The 23,640-nt window shown below is 30.9% G+C and overlaps 1 protein-coding gene across 3 annotated transcripts; it reads right to left on the reverse strand.

The window, feature by feature from the left end:
- Window positions 1–7,591: 7,591 nt before the first annotated feature.
- Window positions 7,592–19,687, reverse strand: LOC134687349 (protein eyes shut-like). Of its 3 annotated transcripts, none has more exons than XM_063547567.1 (7): window positions 19,570–19,687; window positions 14,325–14,800; window positions 12,841–12,948; window positions 12,195–12,302; window positions 11,556–11,672; window positions 10,723–10,874; window positions 7,592–7,923 (listed from the first exon to the last, which is right to left on the reverse strand). In XM_063547567.1, exons 2-7 carry the CDS (start codon window positions 14,755–14,757, stop codon window positions 7,753–7,755), a joined length of 1,089 nt encoding a protein of 362 aa, XP_063403637.1. In that variant the 5' UTR covers window positions 14,758–14,800; window positions 19,570–19,687; the 3' UTR covers window positions 7,592–7,752. The 3 variants fall into 3 exon arrangements, with proteins under 3 accessions (XP_063403637.1, XP_063403638.1, XP_063403636.1); XM_063547568.1 differs by having other exon boundaries at window positions 11,556–11,666; window positions 14,325–14,797; window positions 19,570–19,681; XM_063547566.1 differs by having other exon boundaries at window positions 14,325–14,797; window positions 19,570–19,681.
- Window positions 19,688–23,640: the final 3,953 nt, after the last annotated feature.

The raw sequence follows: 23,640 nt of genomic DNA on the forward strand, positions 1-23,640 counted from the left end.
TTCACGGATTTGGCTATACTTTTTGGACCTTTTGGATTATAGCTCTTCATCTTTTATATACACTTTGGATTCCAAATATTTTGGCCACGAGCATCACTGAAGAGAAATGTATTGTCGAAATGCGCATCTGGTGCAAGAAAATTGGTACCGTTAATTTTATTAGTGCGACAATAATTAGATATTTAATTTCAAGATATAATGCATAATAAAGTTATTTATAACTTCTGTTGTCACAATCGTATAATTAATTGAAATGTATGTGTCATTATTTATACTTATTCACACCAAGAGGGTTGAAATGTGAAATTGGTCCTAGCTAAATACAACTAATTATATGTAACAACTTATCTATAACTATAGGTGTCACATTACCAAATTAATGACAAAATTTGAAATGCATGTGTCATTTATTATACTTATTCTCACAAAACGAGTTCAAATGAGTGATTAATCCTATCTTGGCACAGTTAATGAGATATAACAAGTTGTATAACAGTTTGGGAATGATTTTTGCGTAAAAAATGTATGAATGTTTTTTCTGAGTGTATATAATGTTTCTCACTAAATAAAGGCAACAGTAGTATACCGCTGTTCAAAACTCATAAATCCATGGACAAAAAACAAAATCGGAGTAGCAAACTAAAACCGAGGGAAACGCATTCAATATAAGAGGAGAACAACGTCATAACACTAAAATGTAACACACACACAGAAACGGACCGAGCATCACACAAAATCCCACGAGAATAACAAATATCACATCAAAACCAAATACATGAATTTGGGATAGACAAGTACCGTGACACGTCTTATCGCAATGTGAATTTACACTCAAAAATAACAGAAAACAAACGACGCAACGTTAAAATGTAACACACACAGAAACGAAGTCATTTGATGTTGGATTTGTCTTGATTATTTTTTTAGTCGAACTAAAATTGAGAATGGAAATGGGGAATGTATCAAAGAGACAACAACCCGACAATAGAAAAAATAACAACAGAAGGTCACCAACAGGTCTAGTTTATTTATTAGTTGTTATTGCATTGAACTAGCTTTGAGTAACTCTGAGTCCTCTAAAATTTGTATTAACTTCTGTCTTTTGTGATTTTGTTAATGTATCGATCCAATCAACTGATTAGTATTCTCTATTGTATAACATTTAGTCCTGGTATATATGATGAGTTTATTTCCATAACTAAATGTGTCAATTCAAAGTCATCAGCCTGTAATTAATTTATCAGCATATAAGTTATGAAAACATAAACACAGATGTCAATAGATTAAGCATCTCGTGCAATTAGATTGATATAGGTCTGATAAATTTTGTATTATGATCAAACTGTTGATAAGCAAACTGTTTTATAAAGAAAAGCTGAATTCAGCTTCCTGCCTAATTCTTCCACACAATAAAATGCTTTTCAAGTGCAACAAAATAACTTGTCACTGCATTGCCCTGATCGTAATGTTTTATATATTTTTGTACAAAATCTGTTTATGAAAATAACGTTTCTGTTTTGTTTCGAATTTGATTTATAATGTAATAAAATTAACGATATCAATTTTCTTGCACCAGATGCGCATTTCGACAATATATGTCTCTTCAGTGATGCTCGTGGCCAAAATATTTGAAATCCAAAGCTTTTATAAAAGAAGAAGAGCTATAATCCAAAAGGTCCAAAAAGAATAGCCAAATCCGTGAAAAGAATCAGAGCTTTGCATGAGGGAGATCACTACAAACTCCTCAGAGTCTGAATTGACAAGTTTTTGTGCTCGACCAGTAAAATCGAGTACACATTTTACTCGACTATTCTCGACATAGTCTCGACTGTACTTAACTGTTCCTAAGTGTACTCGACTTTACTTAATTAGTCTGATTCAGTACTTGATGATCATTGTGTAGTCTGAAATGGTCTTGACCAAGGCTCGACCTGTCTTGACTTGTTTCGACCTGTCTTAACTAGTCTCGACTCATTCTCAACCAATCTCGACCTGTCTCGACTAGTCTTGACCTTCAAATTTAATTTTGACTGGTGTAAATTAGCCCATCTAACTAAATTAAATATTGATTTTACAAAATTCAAGCTTATCAGATAAATTATATGTTCTTGTACCCAAGGCACACCTAAAAAATGTTTTCTTTAAAAAACGGTGTAAAACATTTTTCATAGTTCCAGTTTTACAATTTGCCATTTGTCTAGCCTGCAAATAAAGAGGTAAAAATCTAGACATAACAAATTGCCTTCTTTGGGGAACGGATTTATATAATTTCTTCTTGTTTCCAAATGTCAGCATTTCTATTGTTATTTTTTGCACTTTTGATAAATAGAATATTGTTTTGAAACTAAACTAATCCTTCTCTAGTCGTGTCACAGCATTCTTCAGTTATTTTCTTTTTTTAAAACATTTTTTGTAAAACCTTCACGTATTTTTTTTAACTGACAAACGTATCTTCAACACAATGACAGCACGCAGAGAATTTTTTTTCTTTTCAAAATTTAAGTGTTATTTAGTCTTGGGTTAAAGTTTCCATATATCAATAAAATGAATAACTTTATAGAATTTTTTAACAGGGAAAGAATTTTTTTCATGACCCAAAAATGGCAACTTTTTTTTACTGCCCCTTCAACTGAAAGTTGAAAGATGGGAACATTGTTTTACCCCTGTCTGTCCATAAGTCCTTCCCCTTCAATCATTCTGTCCGTCAGATTTATTAAGGGAATATACCTTTTCGACATAGTTTTTGAAAGTTTGAATGGTTGCAGGTTTTCACTTTGTTCGCCTTATGTAAATATATTGAAGTTGTGCATGTAGTCAGGGTTTTGATATTTATTAACTATTTAATTTTGGATGTAATGTGTTTTCTGATTGGCTGACGTTATTTTGTTATCAGCCCATATACATAATTTAGTAATGTGACCAAGAGGTCATCAACGATTTTTCATGACTTTTTACGGTTTAAAATGGAATTTAGAATGTAGCTAGTTGAAAAGTTCTGTCTAAACAGAACAACTAGTTAGCAAAATTTAAGTTGCATTTCATAGCTCACATAAAACGCAATAAGTTGCATTATCATGCAAATTAAGTATGCAGAGTACCCTCAGAAGAGGGAAGAATATTCCCCCTCATGTGGGTATACTTTTAAAAATATCAATTTCAAATTAATGTATAACAATAATTAGAACTTATTCCGTTATTTTACTTTGCATCAATTCTCCAAATGGAACTTTGTGCCAGGTTGATAAGTTCCGTTGTAAATTTTAGGCTTGGTTGTTAGCGGTACCACAATTTCCCGAGAAATACAAGAACAAAGTGATCTCCCAAAAACCAGCTTAAGCTGATATATCCCGAGAAAAAAAAAATTTGGTTAAATCTGACACGTTTAATCACAATTAAAAAGTAACAAACAAAAGGTGTGAAATTAGCCATAAATAATTTAATCGATCCAATATAGTTTGTGATGACAGTAATTAAAATCACACATAGTTTTTTTTTGGATATTTTTAGAACATTAGAACAGAAAGTCCCTGACTTAAACGACTGCATGATGTCTATTAATATAATAATTATAATTCAATAAATCTTAATTTATCTAGTTTAATGCGCTATATTTCCTAAACTGTAAAAGGAATATATATGCATTAACAAGTAAATATTTTAAGATTAACAGCGTTGGTCAGGTCATGTTTTCTAACGTTTTTATAAAAAAAAATCTATTTATTTCATCGATATATAAAATGATAAAATCTTATTATATTTCAAATTTTAGATAAATCCTTTGAGAATGAAAAAGTTATTAGCATTTTTCATTTGGTCCTGTTATTCGGTCCTGTCATTCGATGGATATAACAAGATACAAGATATAAAAATCGATTTATGAAGATTGTGTGTTCTTTTATTAAATATGAACGCTCAAACCTTATTATTGTATGCTGTTACAATAATTTAAGCAGTAGAACACCTATAACACCATTACAAATCTTTTTCTCGGGATATATCACTTTGTTTAAGCACGCTGATGGCAATCCAACGTTTTTAAAGCATAATCGAGACATCTTTAAACTACTGCAAATCATCTAAAATGACTTTCTTAAAGGCGCGACCACTTTACTTTAAAAAAAGGGGGGTCTGAGTCAGAATTTTTTCTCGCGCGAAGGTTTATTATCAACTTTTTTGTTCGATGGTACCAATTCAATATTAAACACTATAATGTATGGGGAAACTTTAGATTTAGAATATTTGTTCATTCTAATCATCTGAATTACCCGATTTTCTCATACTTTGCGTCGATGTCCGGCGTGTTCGGTCGCCGTCGTCCGCCGTCGTCGTTAACTTTCACAAAAAACTTCTCCTCCGAAACTAATGAGCCAAAGTAAACCAAACTTGGACACAATCATTATTGGGGTATTTTGTTTAACAAATGTGTCCGGTGACCAGGCCAACCAACCAAAGATGACCGTCATGGCTAAAAATAGAACATAGGGGTAAATTGCAGTTTTTGGCTTAGAACTCAAATACCAAAGCATTTATAGAAAATCTGAGAATTTGCGTGCTGTTGTTTTAAAAAAATATTTTGTTTATTTTTGTATTTATTTGTGTTTTTTGTACTTTTTATAGTTGCATTTAGTGTTCCAAAAATATGAAAGCTTGACGTTCGTGACGTCACATACAATATAGAAAACTTGACGTTCGTGACGTCATATACCAAACAATGACGTCATTGAAAAAAATGACATATTTTGAAGAAAATATTTTTGGAGCAAAAAATTAAATAAAACTGACTTTATGTATAAAAAAAAGTAGGGGTGTGATAAAGGGTAGGGGTGCGATAAAGGGTATGCGATAAAGGGTGCGCATCAAAGTTGCGCGATATGGATTAAACAGCAGGCTTTTTATCATATATGCAAAACTACTGTATTTACTACTAAACATATGATAAATGTATATATTGCATGGGAAATGTTCGAATTCCTGATACCAGTTAAACATAAAGAAATGTGTTATCCGTAATATATGTGTAATTCAGGTTTTCGACAAGGTGTATAACATGTATAATTTGTCATCTCCAGCTAAGGATAATATTCGAATATAGTACGTCTGTATAAAACGGATATCGATATTGTACAAAAGTACCTGTATATAAGACCACTTCACCTTTTGCCAATAAATACCATACAGCATCAAGTATAATACCAAAAAATTCTTGTTCCGAAGAAAGTGAAAATAGCGGTGGCTTATGCTAAAATCAGGATGCAGAATCATCGAAGAATTAGTGTTTTTAGTACAGATTATTGTTTTTTTCTAATTCAGAACTGTATTTTATGTTTGTTTGGATTCAGCATATAAAGTTTTGTATTTTATTTCATTATGATATAAGCATTACTTGCAAGAAATTCTTCATATCCTACTGTATTTACCAGATCTGTTTCATGCATCGAATATATGAAGTACAAACGTTCTTTTCCGATTATGACATCTTTTCAATTATATTTTTTGTTTTTCTAACAACGGAGAGTTAAAAAGTAAAAACAAGTTGATTCAATACTATAGAACAATACATTTAAGACATTTGTTGTTTTCTTACCTAATAAAAATATACCACAGAGATAATATTGGTTTAACTAAAACAGAGGTAATGTAGATGACTTGTCTATGTATAGTTCGTGGCCAAAAAAAACTGATGATGAACTCTGGTGCTTAAAACTTCTTAGCAGATTCTGATCAACAGTTTACACGTGTCTAGTTATTCGTTGTAGGCACTCATACATTAATGGGTGTAATTCGTTGAGGTCATATTCGTTTGAAAGAGAACGTCATTGTGGCTTTATGATTTAGAACATAAACTCGATCATCTTTTAAACAAACACTCAATCAACTCACGTTCGCTTCGTTAAACGTTCAAAGGGTTGACTTCAAATTTACCACTTTGTAAACTTTGCTTTAATTGCTTTCCTGGTAGCAGCAGTTATCTATCCAGACAATCATGAAAGTATTTGTAAGCCATTGAATTTAGTATCAATGTGGAGATCAAAACTAATTGAAAATAATAACAAAGGTGGATTAGGTTTGTTTTGTTGTTTGGGTTTTTTGGGGGGAGGTTGTTTTTGGGGTTTCTGTACTATCTGTCGAAAGGGTTAATTTTCCAATGAAATTGACAATGGAAATGGGGAATGTATCAAAGAGACAACTAACCGACGATTGAAAAAACAACAGCAGAAGGTGACCAACAGGTTTTCAATGTAACAAGAAATTCCCGCACCCGGAGGCGTCCTTCAGATGGCATCTAAACAAATATATACTAGTTCAGTGATAATGAACGCCATACTAATTTCCAAATTGTACACAAGAAACTAAAATTAAAATAATACAAGACAAACAAAGACCAGAGGCTCCTGAATGTATTGTTAACAAATAATACTAGTCCAGACGACTTACTAGTATCAAGTTAAGGAAATGGGAGAAATTGATGTAGTTATCGTCCTTGGTAGATGTTTCTTTACATAGACCAAGATTCTACAAATAAGCTCTCAACAATTTCAAGTATAATTCGATAAAACAAGAATGTGTTCATAGTACACGGATGTCCCACTCGCACTATCATTTTACATGGTCAATGGACCGTGAAATAAGGGTCAATACTTTAATTTGACATTAAAATTAGAATGATCATATCATAGGAAACATGTGTACTAAGTTTCAAATTGATTGGACTTCAACTTCATCAAACATTACCTTGACCAAAAATTTTAACCAAAACTTTAACCTGAGCTTCGCATTATCTTTTTCATTGTCCAGTGAACCGTAAAATTGGGTCAAAACTTTAATTTGACATTAAATTAGATAGATGATATCATTGGAAAATGTGTATTACGTTTCAAGTTGATTGGACTGCAACTTCATCAAAAATTACCTTGACCAAAAACTTTAACCAGAACTTTAACCTGAGCTTCGCACTATTTTTTTCTTCGTTCAGTGGACCGTGAAATTGGAATCAAAACATTGATTTGTCATTAAAATTAGAAAGATCATATCATGGGTACTAAGTTTCAAGTTGATTGGACTTCAACTTTATAAAAAAAACTACCTTGACCAAAAAGTTTAACCTGAAGCGGGACGAACGGACTTACGGGCGATCGAACGGACGCACAGATCAGAAAACATAATGCCTCTCTACTATCGTAGGTGGGGCATAAAAATCATAAGAATATTTTTCCACTTCCATTGAGTACAATTAATACTGCATCATACATTTAAAGAAGGTACCGTTTGATGATTGATTGATTGTTGGGGTTTAAATGACACTTTTAAACGCCACCTTTGTGGTTTTTCGTGGCGGTAAATTTTCATTTGTTGAGGAAGCTGGAGTGCTCGGAGAAAACCATCGAGATTCAATAGGAACATTGACAATCCTAGTCAATTAAGAATGGAGTCGATTCCTCAGTGTTGACTGGCTAGCAATTAAAGAACACTTGACCATCGATGCCCCTACTATTCAATTAATACCATACAAATTACACTATAATACATACCAATCTTATTTCAAATATATTTTAATATAAAAAATAAAGGAAGAGTCAGACAATAGATCAAAAGCATGCTCAGTTACAGTTGATAACAGAAAAGAATATTCTAAAAAAAACAAAATGTACCATAACAAATAAAATGGTTTCATTGACACAATGTTGAAACATGCTTGATCATAACCATTTCGTTGAATTCGTCCTACCGGACAAAGTACGTGTGTTCTGAAGATCAATTTGATGTTATATTATAAATGAGTGCACGAAATCCAGACTTTTGTACAGAGTGGTCTGTTTTAAACACAATTGTCATATATCTTCCTGTGGATGTCCTTTCACTTGGGAGAGTATAACCAGTGTAATTAGCTAAGGAGCAGCATCCTGTTGAGTGTCCGTTATATATCTTAATTGAAAAGAAGAAGTATACATGAAGAAAATTACAATAGTCGCTATTTTATAATTTTTCAATTGTCAAATCTAGTTTAATCAAAGTTCTATGTAATGTTACATCCAAGTTTTTATAGTGCAGAAGTCTGTGATGATACATGTAGTTGTTGTCTGCCAAAAAAAATGTATTACCTATTCTGACTTCGAACATTGAGTTCTTTTGAACTGATTTAATTCTTAAGTTGGGTGCTTTTCGATTTAACATTGGTTAGATTTATATGTTGAGGGTTAATCTCACAATTTTATCTAACTTCATTTATATGTTTTGAAGTTAAGTGTAATATCAATTTTCACTGAACTAGTACATATTTTTGTGAGGGGACATCTGGAGCCCGCCTCCGGATAAGAGATATTCTTGTTGTGGTGAAGACCCATTGGTGGCTTTTGACTGTTTTTCTCCTCTTTAGTCGGGTGTTTGTCTCTTTGAAATAACCCCTATTTCTATTCTCAATTTTACGTTTGTACTGTTCATTCATAGATTAATGTGACTTTATAGTTCATGTATCTTCAAATATCAAATATAAATTACGAGGATATATATTCAGTAAAAAAACCGAAGATACTAATGGAATAAAATAAACTTCAAATAGACCGGTTGTTGCGGACCTGAACGCCAAGGTTTATTTAAAAGAGGGGAAATCAATAAACTTTTAAAACAATCAAACGCTAGATCTTATTCATGTTATTTACCAACTGAAAGAACGGAAAACACATGTCATATTCGTGACTTGGTAAAAATATATTTTAAGGAAATTGGTGGATTAAAATACAAAGTATAAATATATGTACCTAACCTCCCGCTAGTTATAAAGATGTTTACAGTGTTATTGAATTTACAAACTTAAACGAGCAACCTAAACAGACATAATTTATTTACAAAACAATAATCTACATCCAGCAGCCAAACAATCACACAAACACTTTTGTAATATTTTCTGCAGTACATAAATGTATAAAAGAAACTCAACGTTTCTCACTCTACTAAAAACCTTGCTGGTTATTGTTTTATTTACTAGTCTACAGTACAGACGTTGCATTTGTCGAATGATTGATTTGTCCTTAACGATTAACATAATGTTTTGTCTCAATGGATTTCAATTATTGAAGTTAACACAAAAACGATACTTACATTAAATACATGTCCTTGTCATCCCTTTATGCGTATTTTTACGTCATAATTTAATGTCCTTATCACAAAAATATATATTCACAATATTGCACGTTACTATTAACAACTTATACAGGTAAATAAAAAGTCATTGAAAAACACACTAATAACAGTAGGTGTTTTCCCTTTGGACCGATAGTTTGGGTGTGTTTGATTATTCAATATAAGAACGTTTGATATCCATTGAGCCGTTTCTATTATTTTTCTGTGTATAAATATTATGATAACAATAGTTGTAATTTATTCAATTATTTGTTATGCCTTCTTGCTTATTAGAAAATTACAAATTTATGTAATGTGATATAAAAATATAATGTATATTCATGTATATTATGGAGAAGATGCAACTAAGTTGAAAAACTTGTGTCTAATCCATGAGTTTTGGAACAATAAAATATGTTTAAACTAATCACACAAACATTACAGACATACGATCAGATCTAAACCAAATATCCAAATATACATCAAACAATCTGACTTAGATGCAAAAATGATTAAGTTGCTGAAAGTACAAACAGTACAGTTTAATATAACACCATTTTACTCTCCCGATAAAGACGAATTAAAGCAAAATCTTAAACAAGGGAATACAAAATGAAATAAAACTGTTAACTTAAAATAATATCAATACTAATTTTATCTCAAAGCAAACCACATAAGACACGCACAAACATAAATCAAATAAATAACAATACTGTTATGTATATATAATGCAAACAAGCACAAAAAGGAATCACATTTAACAGCCTCAGTCATTGCTTTTATATAACACGATTTAATTTATCTATGATAAATCAACTCATAAGGGATTGAAAGGTTTTGAGTATTGGTACATAGTCTTTACCCTGACAGACACATGTTTAGGTTAACATTACAGAAGATTCCATTGAGTGTGTAGCCAAAGGTAGTTCTTAAGTTAGCTTGCTTGTTAGCTGAACCGTGAAGTCATTGTTAGGAATGGCGACAATTTGTTGAAAAAATATACCTTCAAATGTACACTCCATACGCGACTGAAGTTCAAATATTGCAGCTAAGTTAAGCTAGATTTTTTTATTTTAAAATTTAAATTGACTCATTTATCATAGTCAGGTAACTAATTATGTAATGCCTTCCTTTTTCTTGTATAAAAAAAATCATAAAGTACAATGTCTTAATAAAACAAATTAAATGCAAGTGAAATATTTGTTTGAGTAATGGAGGTCAAGAATATTACTGTGTTAACAAATCAAGTTATTGAGCCACATTTAACAGTAGAATTATATCCTCTATTAACAAATAATAACCTTGCTTTTTCCGATGATAGATTATAACATTTACTCCGTTTTGTTTGATCATTGACAAAGCAATATTGTTGTTTTTATAATAGTTGATGTAATAATATATTAGAAACCATGACGCCTTTTCATGAGGATAACATACTTTGTTCAAAAGGACAAAACAATATTGCATTTTGCTGTAGAAACACAATTATTTATTAGTTAAAAAAAACTTATGTATTTAAATATGTTGTAATTATATACATGTTTATTTTAAAACCATTGTCCTTATATACACTGTAAAATGAAATATGTAGAGTAATAACCTTACCTTTACAAAATCAGATCCATTTTCAAGTTCAAAAGCAGTAAACTTAATTTTGGCAGTGTTTCCATTACCCACATCAATATTCCATATTTTATAAATGTTGTCGGTGTAAGGTAATGGATAATTTTGGGATGTAATCACTGCATTAATTTCCTCTAAAAAATTGAAAAGTTTTGATTAAAATGAATCATCAAAATAGCATGTAGATAAAATACGTTATATAATACGTTATTGTGAGAAATAAAGCAGAACTAAAACTTACTATTGAATGACATAGATATGTTAATTGTAGACGTCTTAATATATGAAACTGTACGACCAACATTTGCCATCGGCTAACCTATATTCATTAAACATTTTTCTTGAAACACGAGATATGTCACATTTTTTTTATTCAATTAATAATTTATTTATTACGGTTAACATACTAAAATATGACACTTAACATTGATTAAAATTAATCATTATTAAGCACGTAGACCTTTTTCATTATATACTTTACATGTTGATTCATTCATATTCGTAGGTACCAATTTGAGGAAATATTGAATATTAGTGGATATTAAACATGTTTAAATTTGTGTTTTTTTACAAACTCTGTATTCTCTCCTTTAAAAAATGTGTAATTCGGTTTACATTTAAATTCATGGTTCTCCTGTCCCCAGGAATTCCACAAAAGTGTGTATCCAACAAATAATAATGAATCCACAGTTAGTATCAGAAAATATTGCTTTAAGCAGTAAATGTAGTATGACTCTATATTTTTTTTCTCATTTCGGCTGATAGCATATTTGCCTCATGTTGTCTTCATTTGAAGTCTTTCATTGTATTCTCACCTTGACAACGATTGCCTTCAGTTCCAATAGGACAATGGCAAATGTAATTATTGTCGGAACCTGTACAGGAGGCAGCATGGAAACAGGGATTTGATACGCATGGTTTCGGTTCTGAAACTATATAGAAATATGATACACTGCTTTAAAAGAATCTTAAATATCAATAACATAAATTGAAAAATTGCAAACAGTGAAACGTGCCATTCAACACATCACGTGCACCTCCGTTTAGACAGCTAAATCCGGTACAAAGTGTCACTGACATTTTAAAGATGTATGAAATGAGAAGTAATAAATAAATCTTTAATTTTAATTTAACAGTTTAGGATGGAAACAGGGATTTGATAAGCATTGAGTTGGTTCTGAAATCATATATAAATATGATAGATCTACACTGTTCTAAAAGAATCCATCATATAAATAACACATATCAAAATAGATAAAAACGAGAGACGTTTTAACAGTCACGTGAACATAGTAATTTGATTATTTCAACAACAACAAAAATATGCTATTAACTCGATATTATCACTCCTTTCTAGCATCTTCTTAAAAATATTGGTTTTTTTTCAACATCATTTGTTTTTTCTTCTTCTTCTCAATTAAATGCAATTTGTTCTAACATTTTTTTAAAAATACCTTCACAAAACATCCCCGTAAAACCAGACTTGCATAAACAGTGAAACGTGCCATTCAACACTTCACATGCACCTCCATTTAAACAGTTAAATCCGGTACAAGGTGTCACTGAAATAAGTTATATGTATGACATAACACAACTGAAATAACTCGGAAAAAACAAACATAGTGATACTAGGAAATACTATATAACTTTTAAATTGAGAATATCTTAACTGGTTTAATGAAGCAAATGTTAGAATTAAATCAATGGGGGATACATGAATATTCATTGTGTTTTAAAGTACACTGTATCATAAAGCTGCATATGAATCCTGACTTCTGATACACTGCAAGTATGTTAAAATGAATCACACGACATCTTACAAGAATATCGAACAACTTGAACAAATCCGACATTTATACAATTCACCATTAAATTTGCATCATTCAGAAATCTTGAAAATTATTCTATTGGTTTTTTTAATCAATTGTGACTTCGATGGAGGCTTGCCTCCTTGGCACGCATTCCACATCTTCTTCTATCTATTAAGCAATTCAAAAATATGACGCCGATGATTTTGATTTATTTTTTAAAGCTTGCATTTCATGTATACTTAAGACTTGTTAACCATAATTGTTACCACCACTAACTTTACTTAATTACCTTCACAGTTTTTACCAGAGAAACCTCGAGTACAGCTACAGTAGTATAGTCCTTCGACATTTACACATAAACCTCCATTCAAACAAGGGAGTGAACTGCATAATAGGTCTGAAGATACGTGCGTTTAAAGTAATAAAGAAAATTATCTAAACACAAAAGTCCAACCATCTGATTGTTGAATGCATAATAGCTGGTTTTTCGAAAAGTTACATTTTGTATGTCCTTAGTTATTCAAAAACATCAAAGCATCTAACATATAATATACATATATCTAGGGTAACCAAAAGCGAATTAAGATGTGTCAATCTTAGATGAATATTACAATGTGTTGAGGATAATAGATTGTTCCCCTTTCAAATATCTTTATGCAGTCCAGTGCATTCTGATTGGTAATTGTGTTGTATTAAATGGAAAGTGTAAATTCTACTTTAAAGATATACATTCAGTACTGGTCATCTGCAAACATTAGCTTTTTAATAAATTAACCGATAGATACAAGATACCAGGTTTATAATATGAAATAAAAAGATACATTTATTGTCTTGATTAGACTATTTAGCAATACTGTAAATTCAGAAATTATTGCGTGCATTTATTATTGCGATTTTGTCATTTTACACTTGAATGAGATTTTAATTTTTACGATTTTGAGAAAAGTCATTCTTAAGTAAGTTAAAATATTACAAAATGCGAGTTTTAATTATTGCGTTGACAACTCAGTCGCATTGTTCGCAATAATAAAAACCTCGCAATAATTTCTGAATTTACAGTATTCAATATGTCAAATCATAAATTACAATAAGATGAAAATTGAACCCCAAATATTACAAAAATTATGCCAAATACAGCCAAAGTATTAAATGTCTTTATTAAGAATAATAAACTCATTGTAACTCTAATAGTGTTTGATTTTAAAAACAGGAAATTTGATTATAAAAATGATTGTTTGTTTACAAATGATGTGCCTTTAACATTTATAATAAACACATTGTTGGCATACACATGATAAAAACATTTTAATTCTTCTATTTCCAAGGAACCATAATTGATCATAGCAAGCATCAATCAATCAAATCAATATAAATCATAAAAAAGGGACGAAAGGTACCAGAGGAACAGTCAAACTCATAAATTGAAAATAACCTGACAACGTTATGGCTAAAAATGAAAAAGACAAACAGTCCGAATATAGTTCACAGGACACAACATAGAAAACTAAAGACTGATCAACACGAACCCAACCAAAAATATGGGTGTTCTTGTAGGGTAAGCAGATCCTGCTCCACATGTGACATCCATAAAAGAGGGACGAAAGATACCAGAGGGACAGTCAAACTTATTAATCGAAAATAAACTGACAACGCCATGGCTTAAAATGACAATAGTACACATGACACAACATAGATGTTCGAATAATTCAGTTTTTGCATACTTAACTACAAATATAAAACTTTGTATTGGATATACATTTTTTATATACTTACGCCTTGTTTTCTTTTCCAAGAACTTGTTTTTTGTTGTTACGAAGGTGACCACATTGGATACGATAATTGTGATCAGCAAGACACTACTAGTAATAAATAATAGCAAACGCCATGGAACTTGCTTCTTTTGACTCCGTGGGTTATCTTGTAACGACTGATTGTTGGTTATATTATGTGAAATATTAACGTTGGTCTTAAGAGGGCTACTTTTCGGAATCGGGTTCAGTTTAAGAGGACTACTTTTAGAAATCGGGTTCAGTTTAAGAGGACTACTTTTAGGAATCGGGTTCAGTTTAAAAGGGCTACTTTTAGGAATCGGGTTCACGTCCTCGTAATCGGATTGTTCCTCAGGACTAAAGCAGTCTTCATAGTCTTCACCATCGTCTTCCCCGAAGATATTATTGATATATACGTTCGGAGTTGCTTTGGACATCTTTGACAGATTTCTTTTTCTTTATCTCAAAGTTGTAATTCTGCTGGTAAAAAAAGTCAATATGTATATGTATAACATTTCAATTATTTTGATATAATATCAACAAAGATATAAAGAATAAAATATAAGGAAATTCTTATAACGTTCATGTTGAATAATTAATTATCTAAAGGTTTAAATTCCGCTGAAGCAAATTTTGCTTACTATACACCTTTTTCTCGTAGATGCATACTGTTTCAGTGCACGCAAACGTGAAATCATGGTGTCATACAAGTTAACAGTTAAGCAAGCTATAAAAGTAAAATCACAAAAACACTGAACTCAAACATTCAAAACGGGGAGTCCATAATCAAATTTCAAAATCAAAAACGTATATATCAAACGAATAGATAACAACTCTCATATTACTTACTGACTTAGTACAGTTTTATCTATTGTTTAGATGTTGGATTAAAAAGGCAACAGTAGTATACTGCTGTTCAAACGTCATAAATGGATTTACGAAAAAAACAAATCCGGGTTACAAACTAAAGTCGAGGGAAACACATCAACTAATACAGGATTAATTATCTTTACTTTTACATATAAATAGAAAATAAAGAAATTGAGTTACAACTACAAATGATTGGACACAAACCAATACCTGATCAGAATCACAAATAAAACCATAAACACTTGATGTACAAATACCGAGAAACGTCCCATAGGAATGCGAATTCACACTCAGCAAAACAGTCATATTTGGGAAAAAGTCACGTTCGGTACTTACAAAATCATTCGATGTAAATGGTAAACCACAATCTATGACGTGATAAAAATGGTCAGGTTAAACCAGTTTGAATAGCTAGCTAAAACTCTCACATGTATGAACAAATTGTTAATGCATGATATAAAATAAACAGCCAATTGTTGCATTTGTTGAGTACAAAAACCGAAAGAAGATGTCTCTATCACATACTCGTCATAATTATAAGCATGCCTGCAGGTTGAACAAAGGTTTTGGTATAACTGTATACTAAAACATGATGATGGTCACTATTGAGTATGGATTAATTACGCTCATTTAAAAAAATATTTTGAGTCAAAATAAATATTCTGATGGGACGTTTTTATACGAAATTTGGGTGTGTATTCCGTATGATATCATTATCAGTACGTTGAGAAAATGAATGAACTTATTAACTCTCAAGACTTAAAGATTCTAATATTGCGACTAAGAATTATGTTGTAAATATCTCTCAAGTAACAGCTATATAATAATGGTGAATATTATTCTTCAAATATAAGATATATTTCGCTTTTGCAAGACTGTTACACTTTTCTCCATATTTAATATATATCCATATAGATATATTTAGTCCAAAAAATATTTCTCATGCGAAATTTTTAATATATCAATTTATTCAGTATAAATTTAAGAATAAATTGACAAAAGGGATCATAATTTTCAATTTATATAACACAATTTATGTTTTCTTGTTTTCGAAGAAATTGTAATAAAAATCTTAGCTTTTAACTCAAAAAATAAATGTGTAGTCTGAAAATTTTTACATTTCCGTAAATATTTACAAATGATTCACATTTGGTAAAATTTCCCCGTTTCCTTTTTTCCAAAAATTGATGATAAAATCTTAGTTCGTCTAAAAAAACAAGTTTCTGGCCATGACATTTAATCAGTATCTATAAACGATCGTGTTTTTCGTGGGTTTTTTTTTAAAGGAAACGACCATAGTTCTACATTTCATTCTTATTTTATTTTAAAATTAAAATTTCTTAATCTTTATGATTTAAAATTTAAAAAAACCGGATATTTTTACCAAATTTTATCATTTCCCGCCATTTTAACATTGATGTAGATTTTTATTATGTCAAATATGGGTTCATTCTGGCTATTCCTACATTTTGAATTTTATAGATAAAACAGTAAAATTTTATGTAGGAGTTCCCAGAAATTTTGTGTAAACATTGGGATTATGTAGGATTATGTTGTAACAACATTAAACTAATGAGATCTAATGAATCAAGGTAAATGTAGGTAATTATTGCAAAAAATAGAGAAAAGAGTAATTTATATCACAATATTTTATTTCATTTAATAATTTCAAAACACAGTTTTTGTAAATAATATTCAAATGCACAATATGAATTTATAGCTATAATTACATGCACAATTAATTACAATTATTTACAATAATATATACAAGTAAATGATATCATTTGAAATATCAATGTTAAATCATTCTTTAAATCAAAGCACTAAATGTTGAGTTACACTAAACTAAGCACCTAAGTATACTAAATTTATATATAAATTTAAATTTAAATTTATCTATAGCACTCACATAGTAATACATATAAGAGAATACAAAGTCTTAATCAATGTGCAGGAGATGAAAAGCAGCATCTCCATACTCGACTGGAGTAAGTTCATCATTCTGTCACCTTATTTTCTATTATTATCTATGATAATTAAGTTCTTTTGATATTATATCATTTTTAAAAATCATAATTTGTCCAAATAATGAAACTGATAAATTCTTTGTGTCGGTCCCAAGTCAGGAGCCTGAAATTCTGTGGTTGTCGTTTGTTAATGTGTAACATATTTGTTTTTCATTCGGTTTTTTATATACAAATAAGGCTGTTAGTTTTCTCGTTTGAATTGGGTTTTTTTTCTGTTGCCTTTATTTACAATTGTCATATCGGCGCCCACAATAGCTGACTATGCGGTGTGGGCTTTGTTCATTGTTGAAGACCGTACGGTGACCTAATAGTTGTAAATGTCTGTGTCATTTTGGTCTCTTGTGGACATTTATTTACCTCTCATTGGCAATCATGCCAGATCTCCTTATTTAGATTTGAGGCTAAGGTTGATAGTGTGGGTAACTATTAATTTTCTTTTTAAATGCTTTTTTTTTTAGACTTTCAGACTTTTAAATGCTTTAAATTTACTACTTTTCTTTCGTTTTAACTTTATTTTTTAGAAATTCCATGGTATTAAAATACTTAAAATTATTACTTTATGCATGTTTTCAAACAATAAAGTCTCATTTTTTACATATAAATAATGATTTTTATTTAATTTCCACAGGTAAATTTACCTTTGACCAAATGAGACACTAATGACTAAAACATCATATTTTGCAATAACAACATGTATTGTTCTTCCACTAATCCTCCATGTAGGAATAGCCAGAATAGTAAAATACAAAATGTAGGAATAGCCAGAAGACACCCAAATATGATCACATCCTTATCACAAAAACAAGTAGTGGCTTTTGTACTAACCAATTTAATTTAGGTTTCAGGCTTTTCTGCTTAGATTGACTAGACTTAATGCCACATCCATCGATTTTAATTAAATGTTTTCCGGGCAAGAATATAAAACTTAAATTGTTTTGTTTTCAAAAACGAATACTCGTCGTGATATGCTGGTCCTTTAAAGGAATAAAAAAATGATAAGATATTTTTTATTATTTGGTCTCGTATACAATTCTCCAGTAGACTCATACACATTCGGATGATAGGCATTTTATTAGTATGGCGTTCATTATCACTGAACTAAGATATATTTGTTTAGGGGCCAGCTGAAGGACGCCTCCGGGTGCGGGAATTTCTCGCTACATTGAAGACCTGTTGGTGACCTTCTGCTGTTGTTTTTTTTATTTGGTCGGGTTGTTGTCTCTTTGACACATTCCTCATTTCCATTCTCAATTTTATGCTCCTAGTTGAACATTTTAAATAAAGTTCATTTACCACTTCTGTAGCCTGGTGTACTCTTTTTCCTTTTTTCGTTGTTATTTTTCTTTTTGATTGTAGGTTTAAAGTAAAATCACAAAAAAAAGCTTGACTCCAAGGAAAGTTCAAAATGGAAAGTCTCTAATCAAATGGCAATATCAAAAGCTTAAACCAATCAAACGAATGGATTACAACTGTCATATTCCTGACTTGCAATTGGTACAGGCTCTTTCTTACATGTATGTAGAAAATGTTGGATTGAACCTGGTTTTATAACTATCTAAACCTCTCACTTGCATGACAGTCGCATCTAATTCCATGAAATTGACAACGATGCGTGAAAAAAACAAACAGACCTAATATGTAAAAAAAAATGATTTCATTTTATTATAATTCAGTTGTCATTATCCACTCGATTAATGAGACTGCAAAGATAATCAATCAATGGTCTGCAGTTCGTCGCACACTAGCATCGTCTTTGGATCTGTCTGTAGTACAAGTAAAATTCCTAACCATATTGGACACTATACATGAATAGAATTTACATTGCGCCACATTTCAAGTGATTTGTACTGATATAATCCTGAAGAAAACTCTATGATCAGAAGGATAGTTGATGTATTGGTGATATGATTAACGTCGAGCTTAAAATACAAAATCCGTAGTAAGGCCGATAACATGTTGACATGATAATTCTCATCACGCCCCTTGTATTGTACCAGACATGCGTCAAATTAGCAGTTTTTCCATCATAAAAACAGTCAATAAGAAGATATATCATCCCTGGTATGACTAGAACACACCACACATTGATCTGACTCATAAAAATTAGAAACTGTACTTGAAGTATCTTTTACTGTTTATACAGCTTATCAATATAGCAAATGCCTTTGCCAAAGAACATTTAAGTAAATGAATTGAGAAGCAAACTTAATTGATTGAATAAACACTGTACTAGTATTATTATGCAAGGTTTGAATATATGTCATATTTTTTTAACTTTTATTTTCAGATTCATTGTTTTACATGCAGTTTTACCGAAAAACTTTTTTTTAATAAAAATCTGAAATAACTTACTTATAAAATTGTCCTACTAGTTTAGCGTTTAGTTGTTTAGCAATGTATCTTCTCGTCTTCTGGTCATGTGAATCAGTTCACACACTGGATTATTTATATTTACATTATTATTATTATACGTATTATCATTATGAAAGTGTAAAACACCTACAGGAAATTTTTAAATAATTCCCCTTAATCAAATGAAGATATCTTTATTTTGTTTAGATTTTTTTCAATGATAATAAATACGCTCCATGTATCATCAATTTTTTCTATCTATATATAATAAAAATGAGAAAGGAAATGAATCGAGAATGTGTCAAAGACACCACATCCCGACCAGAAATCAATGGAAGCCTACCAATAGGTCTTCACAACAGCAAGAAAATCCCGCAAAGTTATACTAAAACTTAGATATTTTTGGTGAATCGTTCGGAATGGTGGATCTTTAATAACTGTAAACAAAAATACTGAAATCCGAGGAAAATTCAAAACTGAAAGTCTCTAATCAAATGAAAAAATCAAATGATAAAACTCATCAAATGATTGGACAAAAACTGTCATATTCCTGACTTGGAATAGGTACTTCATTGGCCTTCTTACTTTTTTCTATCGATCGTCACTGATTAGTGTTTTTTAATAAAATTTATAGGTTAAATCGACCTGAAAGTGTAACTGTTCATTTTCATCTCTTGAAATACATAAAATCTGAACATCGTACAAAAATATTACAATATTAGATTCATTTGGGAAATTATTGAGACAAAATCATGTAAATAGTTGGTCCTTATACCCGGAACTGTGGAACAACCGTCATATTTCCTATAGTACAAAGAATAATGGTAAAATTCTGCATGCAAGGGCAATAACTCCTATTAGTAGTTGTCTGACAGTTTTGACATTAATGAACAATACTTTAAGCTCTATATTCTAAACATTTTGTCTACTGTTAGATCTTCTCTATTTATAGTGGTTTTGAAAATAAGCATTACTTTCATTTTACAAGAATCTTATATTTTAGTAAAAACTTTGAATTTCGAAACACTAAGGATTTTCTTAACCCAGGCATAGATTACCTTAGCCGTATTTGGCATAATTTTTTGGAATTTTGGATCCTCATTGCTCTTCAACTATTTACTTGTTTGGCTATATAAATATTTTGATATGAGCGTCACTGATGAGTCTTATGTAGACGAAACGCGCGTCTGGCGTACTAAATTATAATCCTGGTACCTTTGATAACTATTAGTAATGTCGGCCATCGTGGTTTGCAGACGGTGTCATCAGCCACATTTCCAAAATTTGATACTCTAATGACTATTTTAGCTTAGCTTGGTAATCTTGATCAGTATTTGTAGAAAAAAAAATCTGTATAATTTAACGCCAACTGAAGTGATGGAAAACAATCGCATGGTCCTTCGGAGGTGAGCAAGAATTGTTACCCATATTTAAATGAAGTAAACATGATTTCACCATAACTTCAAATGCGTTAATTTCTAACAGCAAATATCGGACTTTACTCTTTGATACACGAATACGTATATTTATTTATGAATAGAATTGTAAAGAGACATCTAAAGACAGAATGAAGTGAAAGAGACTATTTACTTCGGAGCTTAACGAAATTGTACCACTGCCGTTTCTTTATTTGCTAGTTTATACCATACTCAATTTTATTTTAAGTACCTGTAACAGTGACTTCTCCCAGATCCATGCTTTGTTTCTTAAAAAAAGTCGGCCTATTGATTACTAATGTTGTGCTTCATGTCGACCAAATAAGTCTGCAATTCATTAGCTGTTGTTTGTTACTAAGATTAGTAAGTTTTTCGTCTATTCTGGTTTTACATATGGCGTAATATTTGATCTTTTAAACATTGGCAAGAGGTATAAGGGGAGGGTTGAGATCTCATAAAACATGTTTAACAATGCCGCTTTTTTTGGCCTGGTCCAAGGTAGGAGCCTCTGGCCTTTGTTTGTCTTGTATGATTTTAAATTTTAATTCATTTATATATTCCGGAGTTAAATGTAACGTTCATTTTCACTGAAACAGTATACATTTTTGTTAAGGGGGCAGTTAAAACACGCCTCCTGGTGAGGGATTACTCTGCTGTATCAAAGACCCATCGGTGGCCTTTTGGCTGTTTTCTGCTCTTTGGTCGGGTTATTGTCTCTTTGATACATTCTCCATTTTCATTCACAGTTTTATTCTTAAAAATTTCACATGAACTAAATGATGCGTTTACTTTTTGAGACCGTTTATAAATTATGCATGTTTGCACGAAACTTGGTGTGCTTCTTTAAAACGATATTAGCAATGAATATGAAAATATTTATTGCAATGAGACCTGCACAAATAATTCTTATACAGGTAAAATTAACTCATCATAGATACCTGGACTTAATTTTATATATACGTCAGACGCGCGTTTCGTCTACAAAAGACTCATCAGTGACGCTCGAATCAAAAAAAGTTTTAAAAAGCCATATAAAGTACAAAGTTGAAGTTAATCTTCCTCGCGCTTTTATCTTTAATTTGACATCAAACAAATGTAAAAAAAAAAAAAAAAAACATCAGTCATGTAGTGTATCAGGATCGAAACAGTGATTATTCTGTTTTATGTCGGATCAATATATTTCAACTGCTTTGTTTTGCAATATGCTCAGTTTCCAGTTAGATAATAAAATGAAGTATCTTAAATTGTGTTTGTTTGTGTGCCAGTATCTTGTTTAATCCAAGGGTTTTTTGTGAAAGATGAACTTGAGAATGGAAATGGGGAATGTATCAAAGAGACAACAACCCGACCATAGAAAAAAACAACAGCAGAAGGTCACCAACAGGTCTTCAATGTCACGAGAAATTCCCGCACCCGGAGGCTTCCTTCAGCTGGCCCCTAAACAAATATATACTAGTTCATCGATAATGAACGTCATACTAATTTCCAAATTGTACACAAGAAAATAGAATTAAAATAATACAAGAATAACAAATACCAGATGCTCCTGACTTGTGACACTTTTATTCTGTTAATGCATTTTTTTACTAAAATCTTTAGTTTTCTCTGCTCAAACAATTTTTTTCTTCTCATTTTAATACCACGTTACAACTTTCATAACTTTATTAAGCTCTGGATCATTCCAAATCTAATACATTATGTTTACAGAGAGAGACTCTCAAAGATCAAAGGTCAACCACTAACACAAACGTTGTAACTACCATCTGGTATAACACCCGTATTTGCAACTATTTACCATTACTCATTAGTATACAATTTTTATTTTTATTCGTGTTGCAATTTCTTATGTTATTTATGCATCCGATAAAGAGTGAGATAATAGTGTCTGAAATACATACCAAATGAAAGATCAGCAAACTTTCAAATTTCCCCATTCCAAAACATGTTTTATGTCAATCAGTATAGATATAAACATGATTTAGTATGGTTGCCAATGAGACATCTTACCACAAGAGACCAAACTCACACAGAAATTAACAACTACAGGTCATCGTACTGCTTCAACAATGAGCAAAGCCAATACCACAGAGTCAGCTATAAAAGGCCAAGTAATCATTACATCAAAATGTCGTTAAAAATAATCCTTTTCTCCCTTTTGACTCAATTTGATATAAGAAAAAGGTTTACAATTGTATAACATCTACATGTACTATAAACTTTAGTTTAAATAAATTCATGACGTTATCAACACTATGTATATACTAGAGTAGTGTAGATCTTAAATGACTTTTAACAAATCTCAAAAACTTGTTTATAATTACTGATAGATCGAATAAAATATATTCATTTATTTAGCAACAGGCCTAGGTACATTTTGTGTAAATGATGGTTTCAAAAGACAAACAGTACATTATTGAAAGTCATCCATACTATGTACAAGGTAGGGAACATTTAGTGATAGATGCATGTTTGTCTTCTTTGATATACATAGAGAAAATGATACGAAACCTTCCGAAAAATACAGATGTGAATGTTTTGAAATATGAGCGACGTGACATTCGTAAAAAAAACTATACACGTGTAGCCAATTCGAGGGATCATTCACAAACAAGTCAAAACAGTAACCTGATTTATA

Source organism: Mytilus trossulus, chromosome 10 (assembly GCF_036588685.1).
Source record: "Mytilus trossulus isolate FHL-02 chromosome 10, PNRI_Mtr1.1.1.hap1, whole genome shotgun sequence".
Lineage (NCBI taxonomy): Eukaryota > Metazoa > Mollusca > Bivalvia > Mytilida > Mytilidae > Mytilus > Mytilus trossulus.

Bases quoted from the DNA above. Each gene is read 5' to 3' on its own strand.
- LOC134687349 (XM_063547567.1), bottom strand. From the start codon at position 14,757: ATGTCCAAAGCAACTCCGAACGTATATATCAATAATATCTTCGGGGAA. The intron at 12,949-14,324 runs GTAAGTATATAA...ACGTATCTTCAG, and splicing joins CTTGGAAAAGAAAACAAGGC to ACCTATTATGCAGTTCACTC. The intron at 12,303-12,840 runs GTAATTAAGTAA...AACTTATTTCAG, and splicing joins CTCTGGTAAAAACTGTGAAG to TGACACCTTGTACCGGATTT.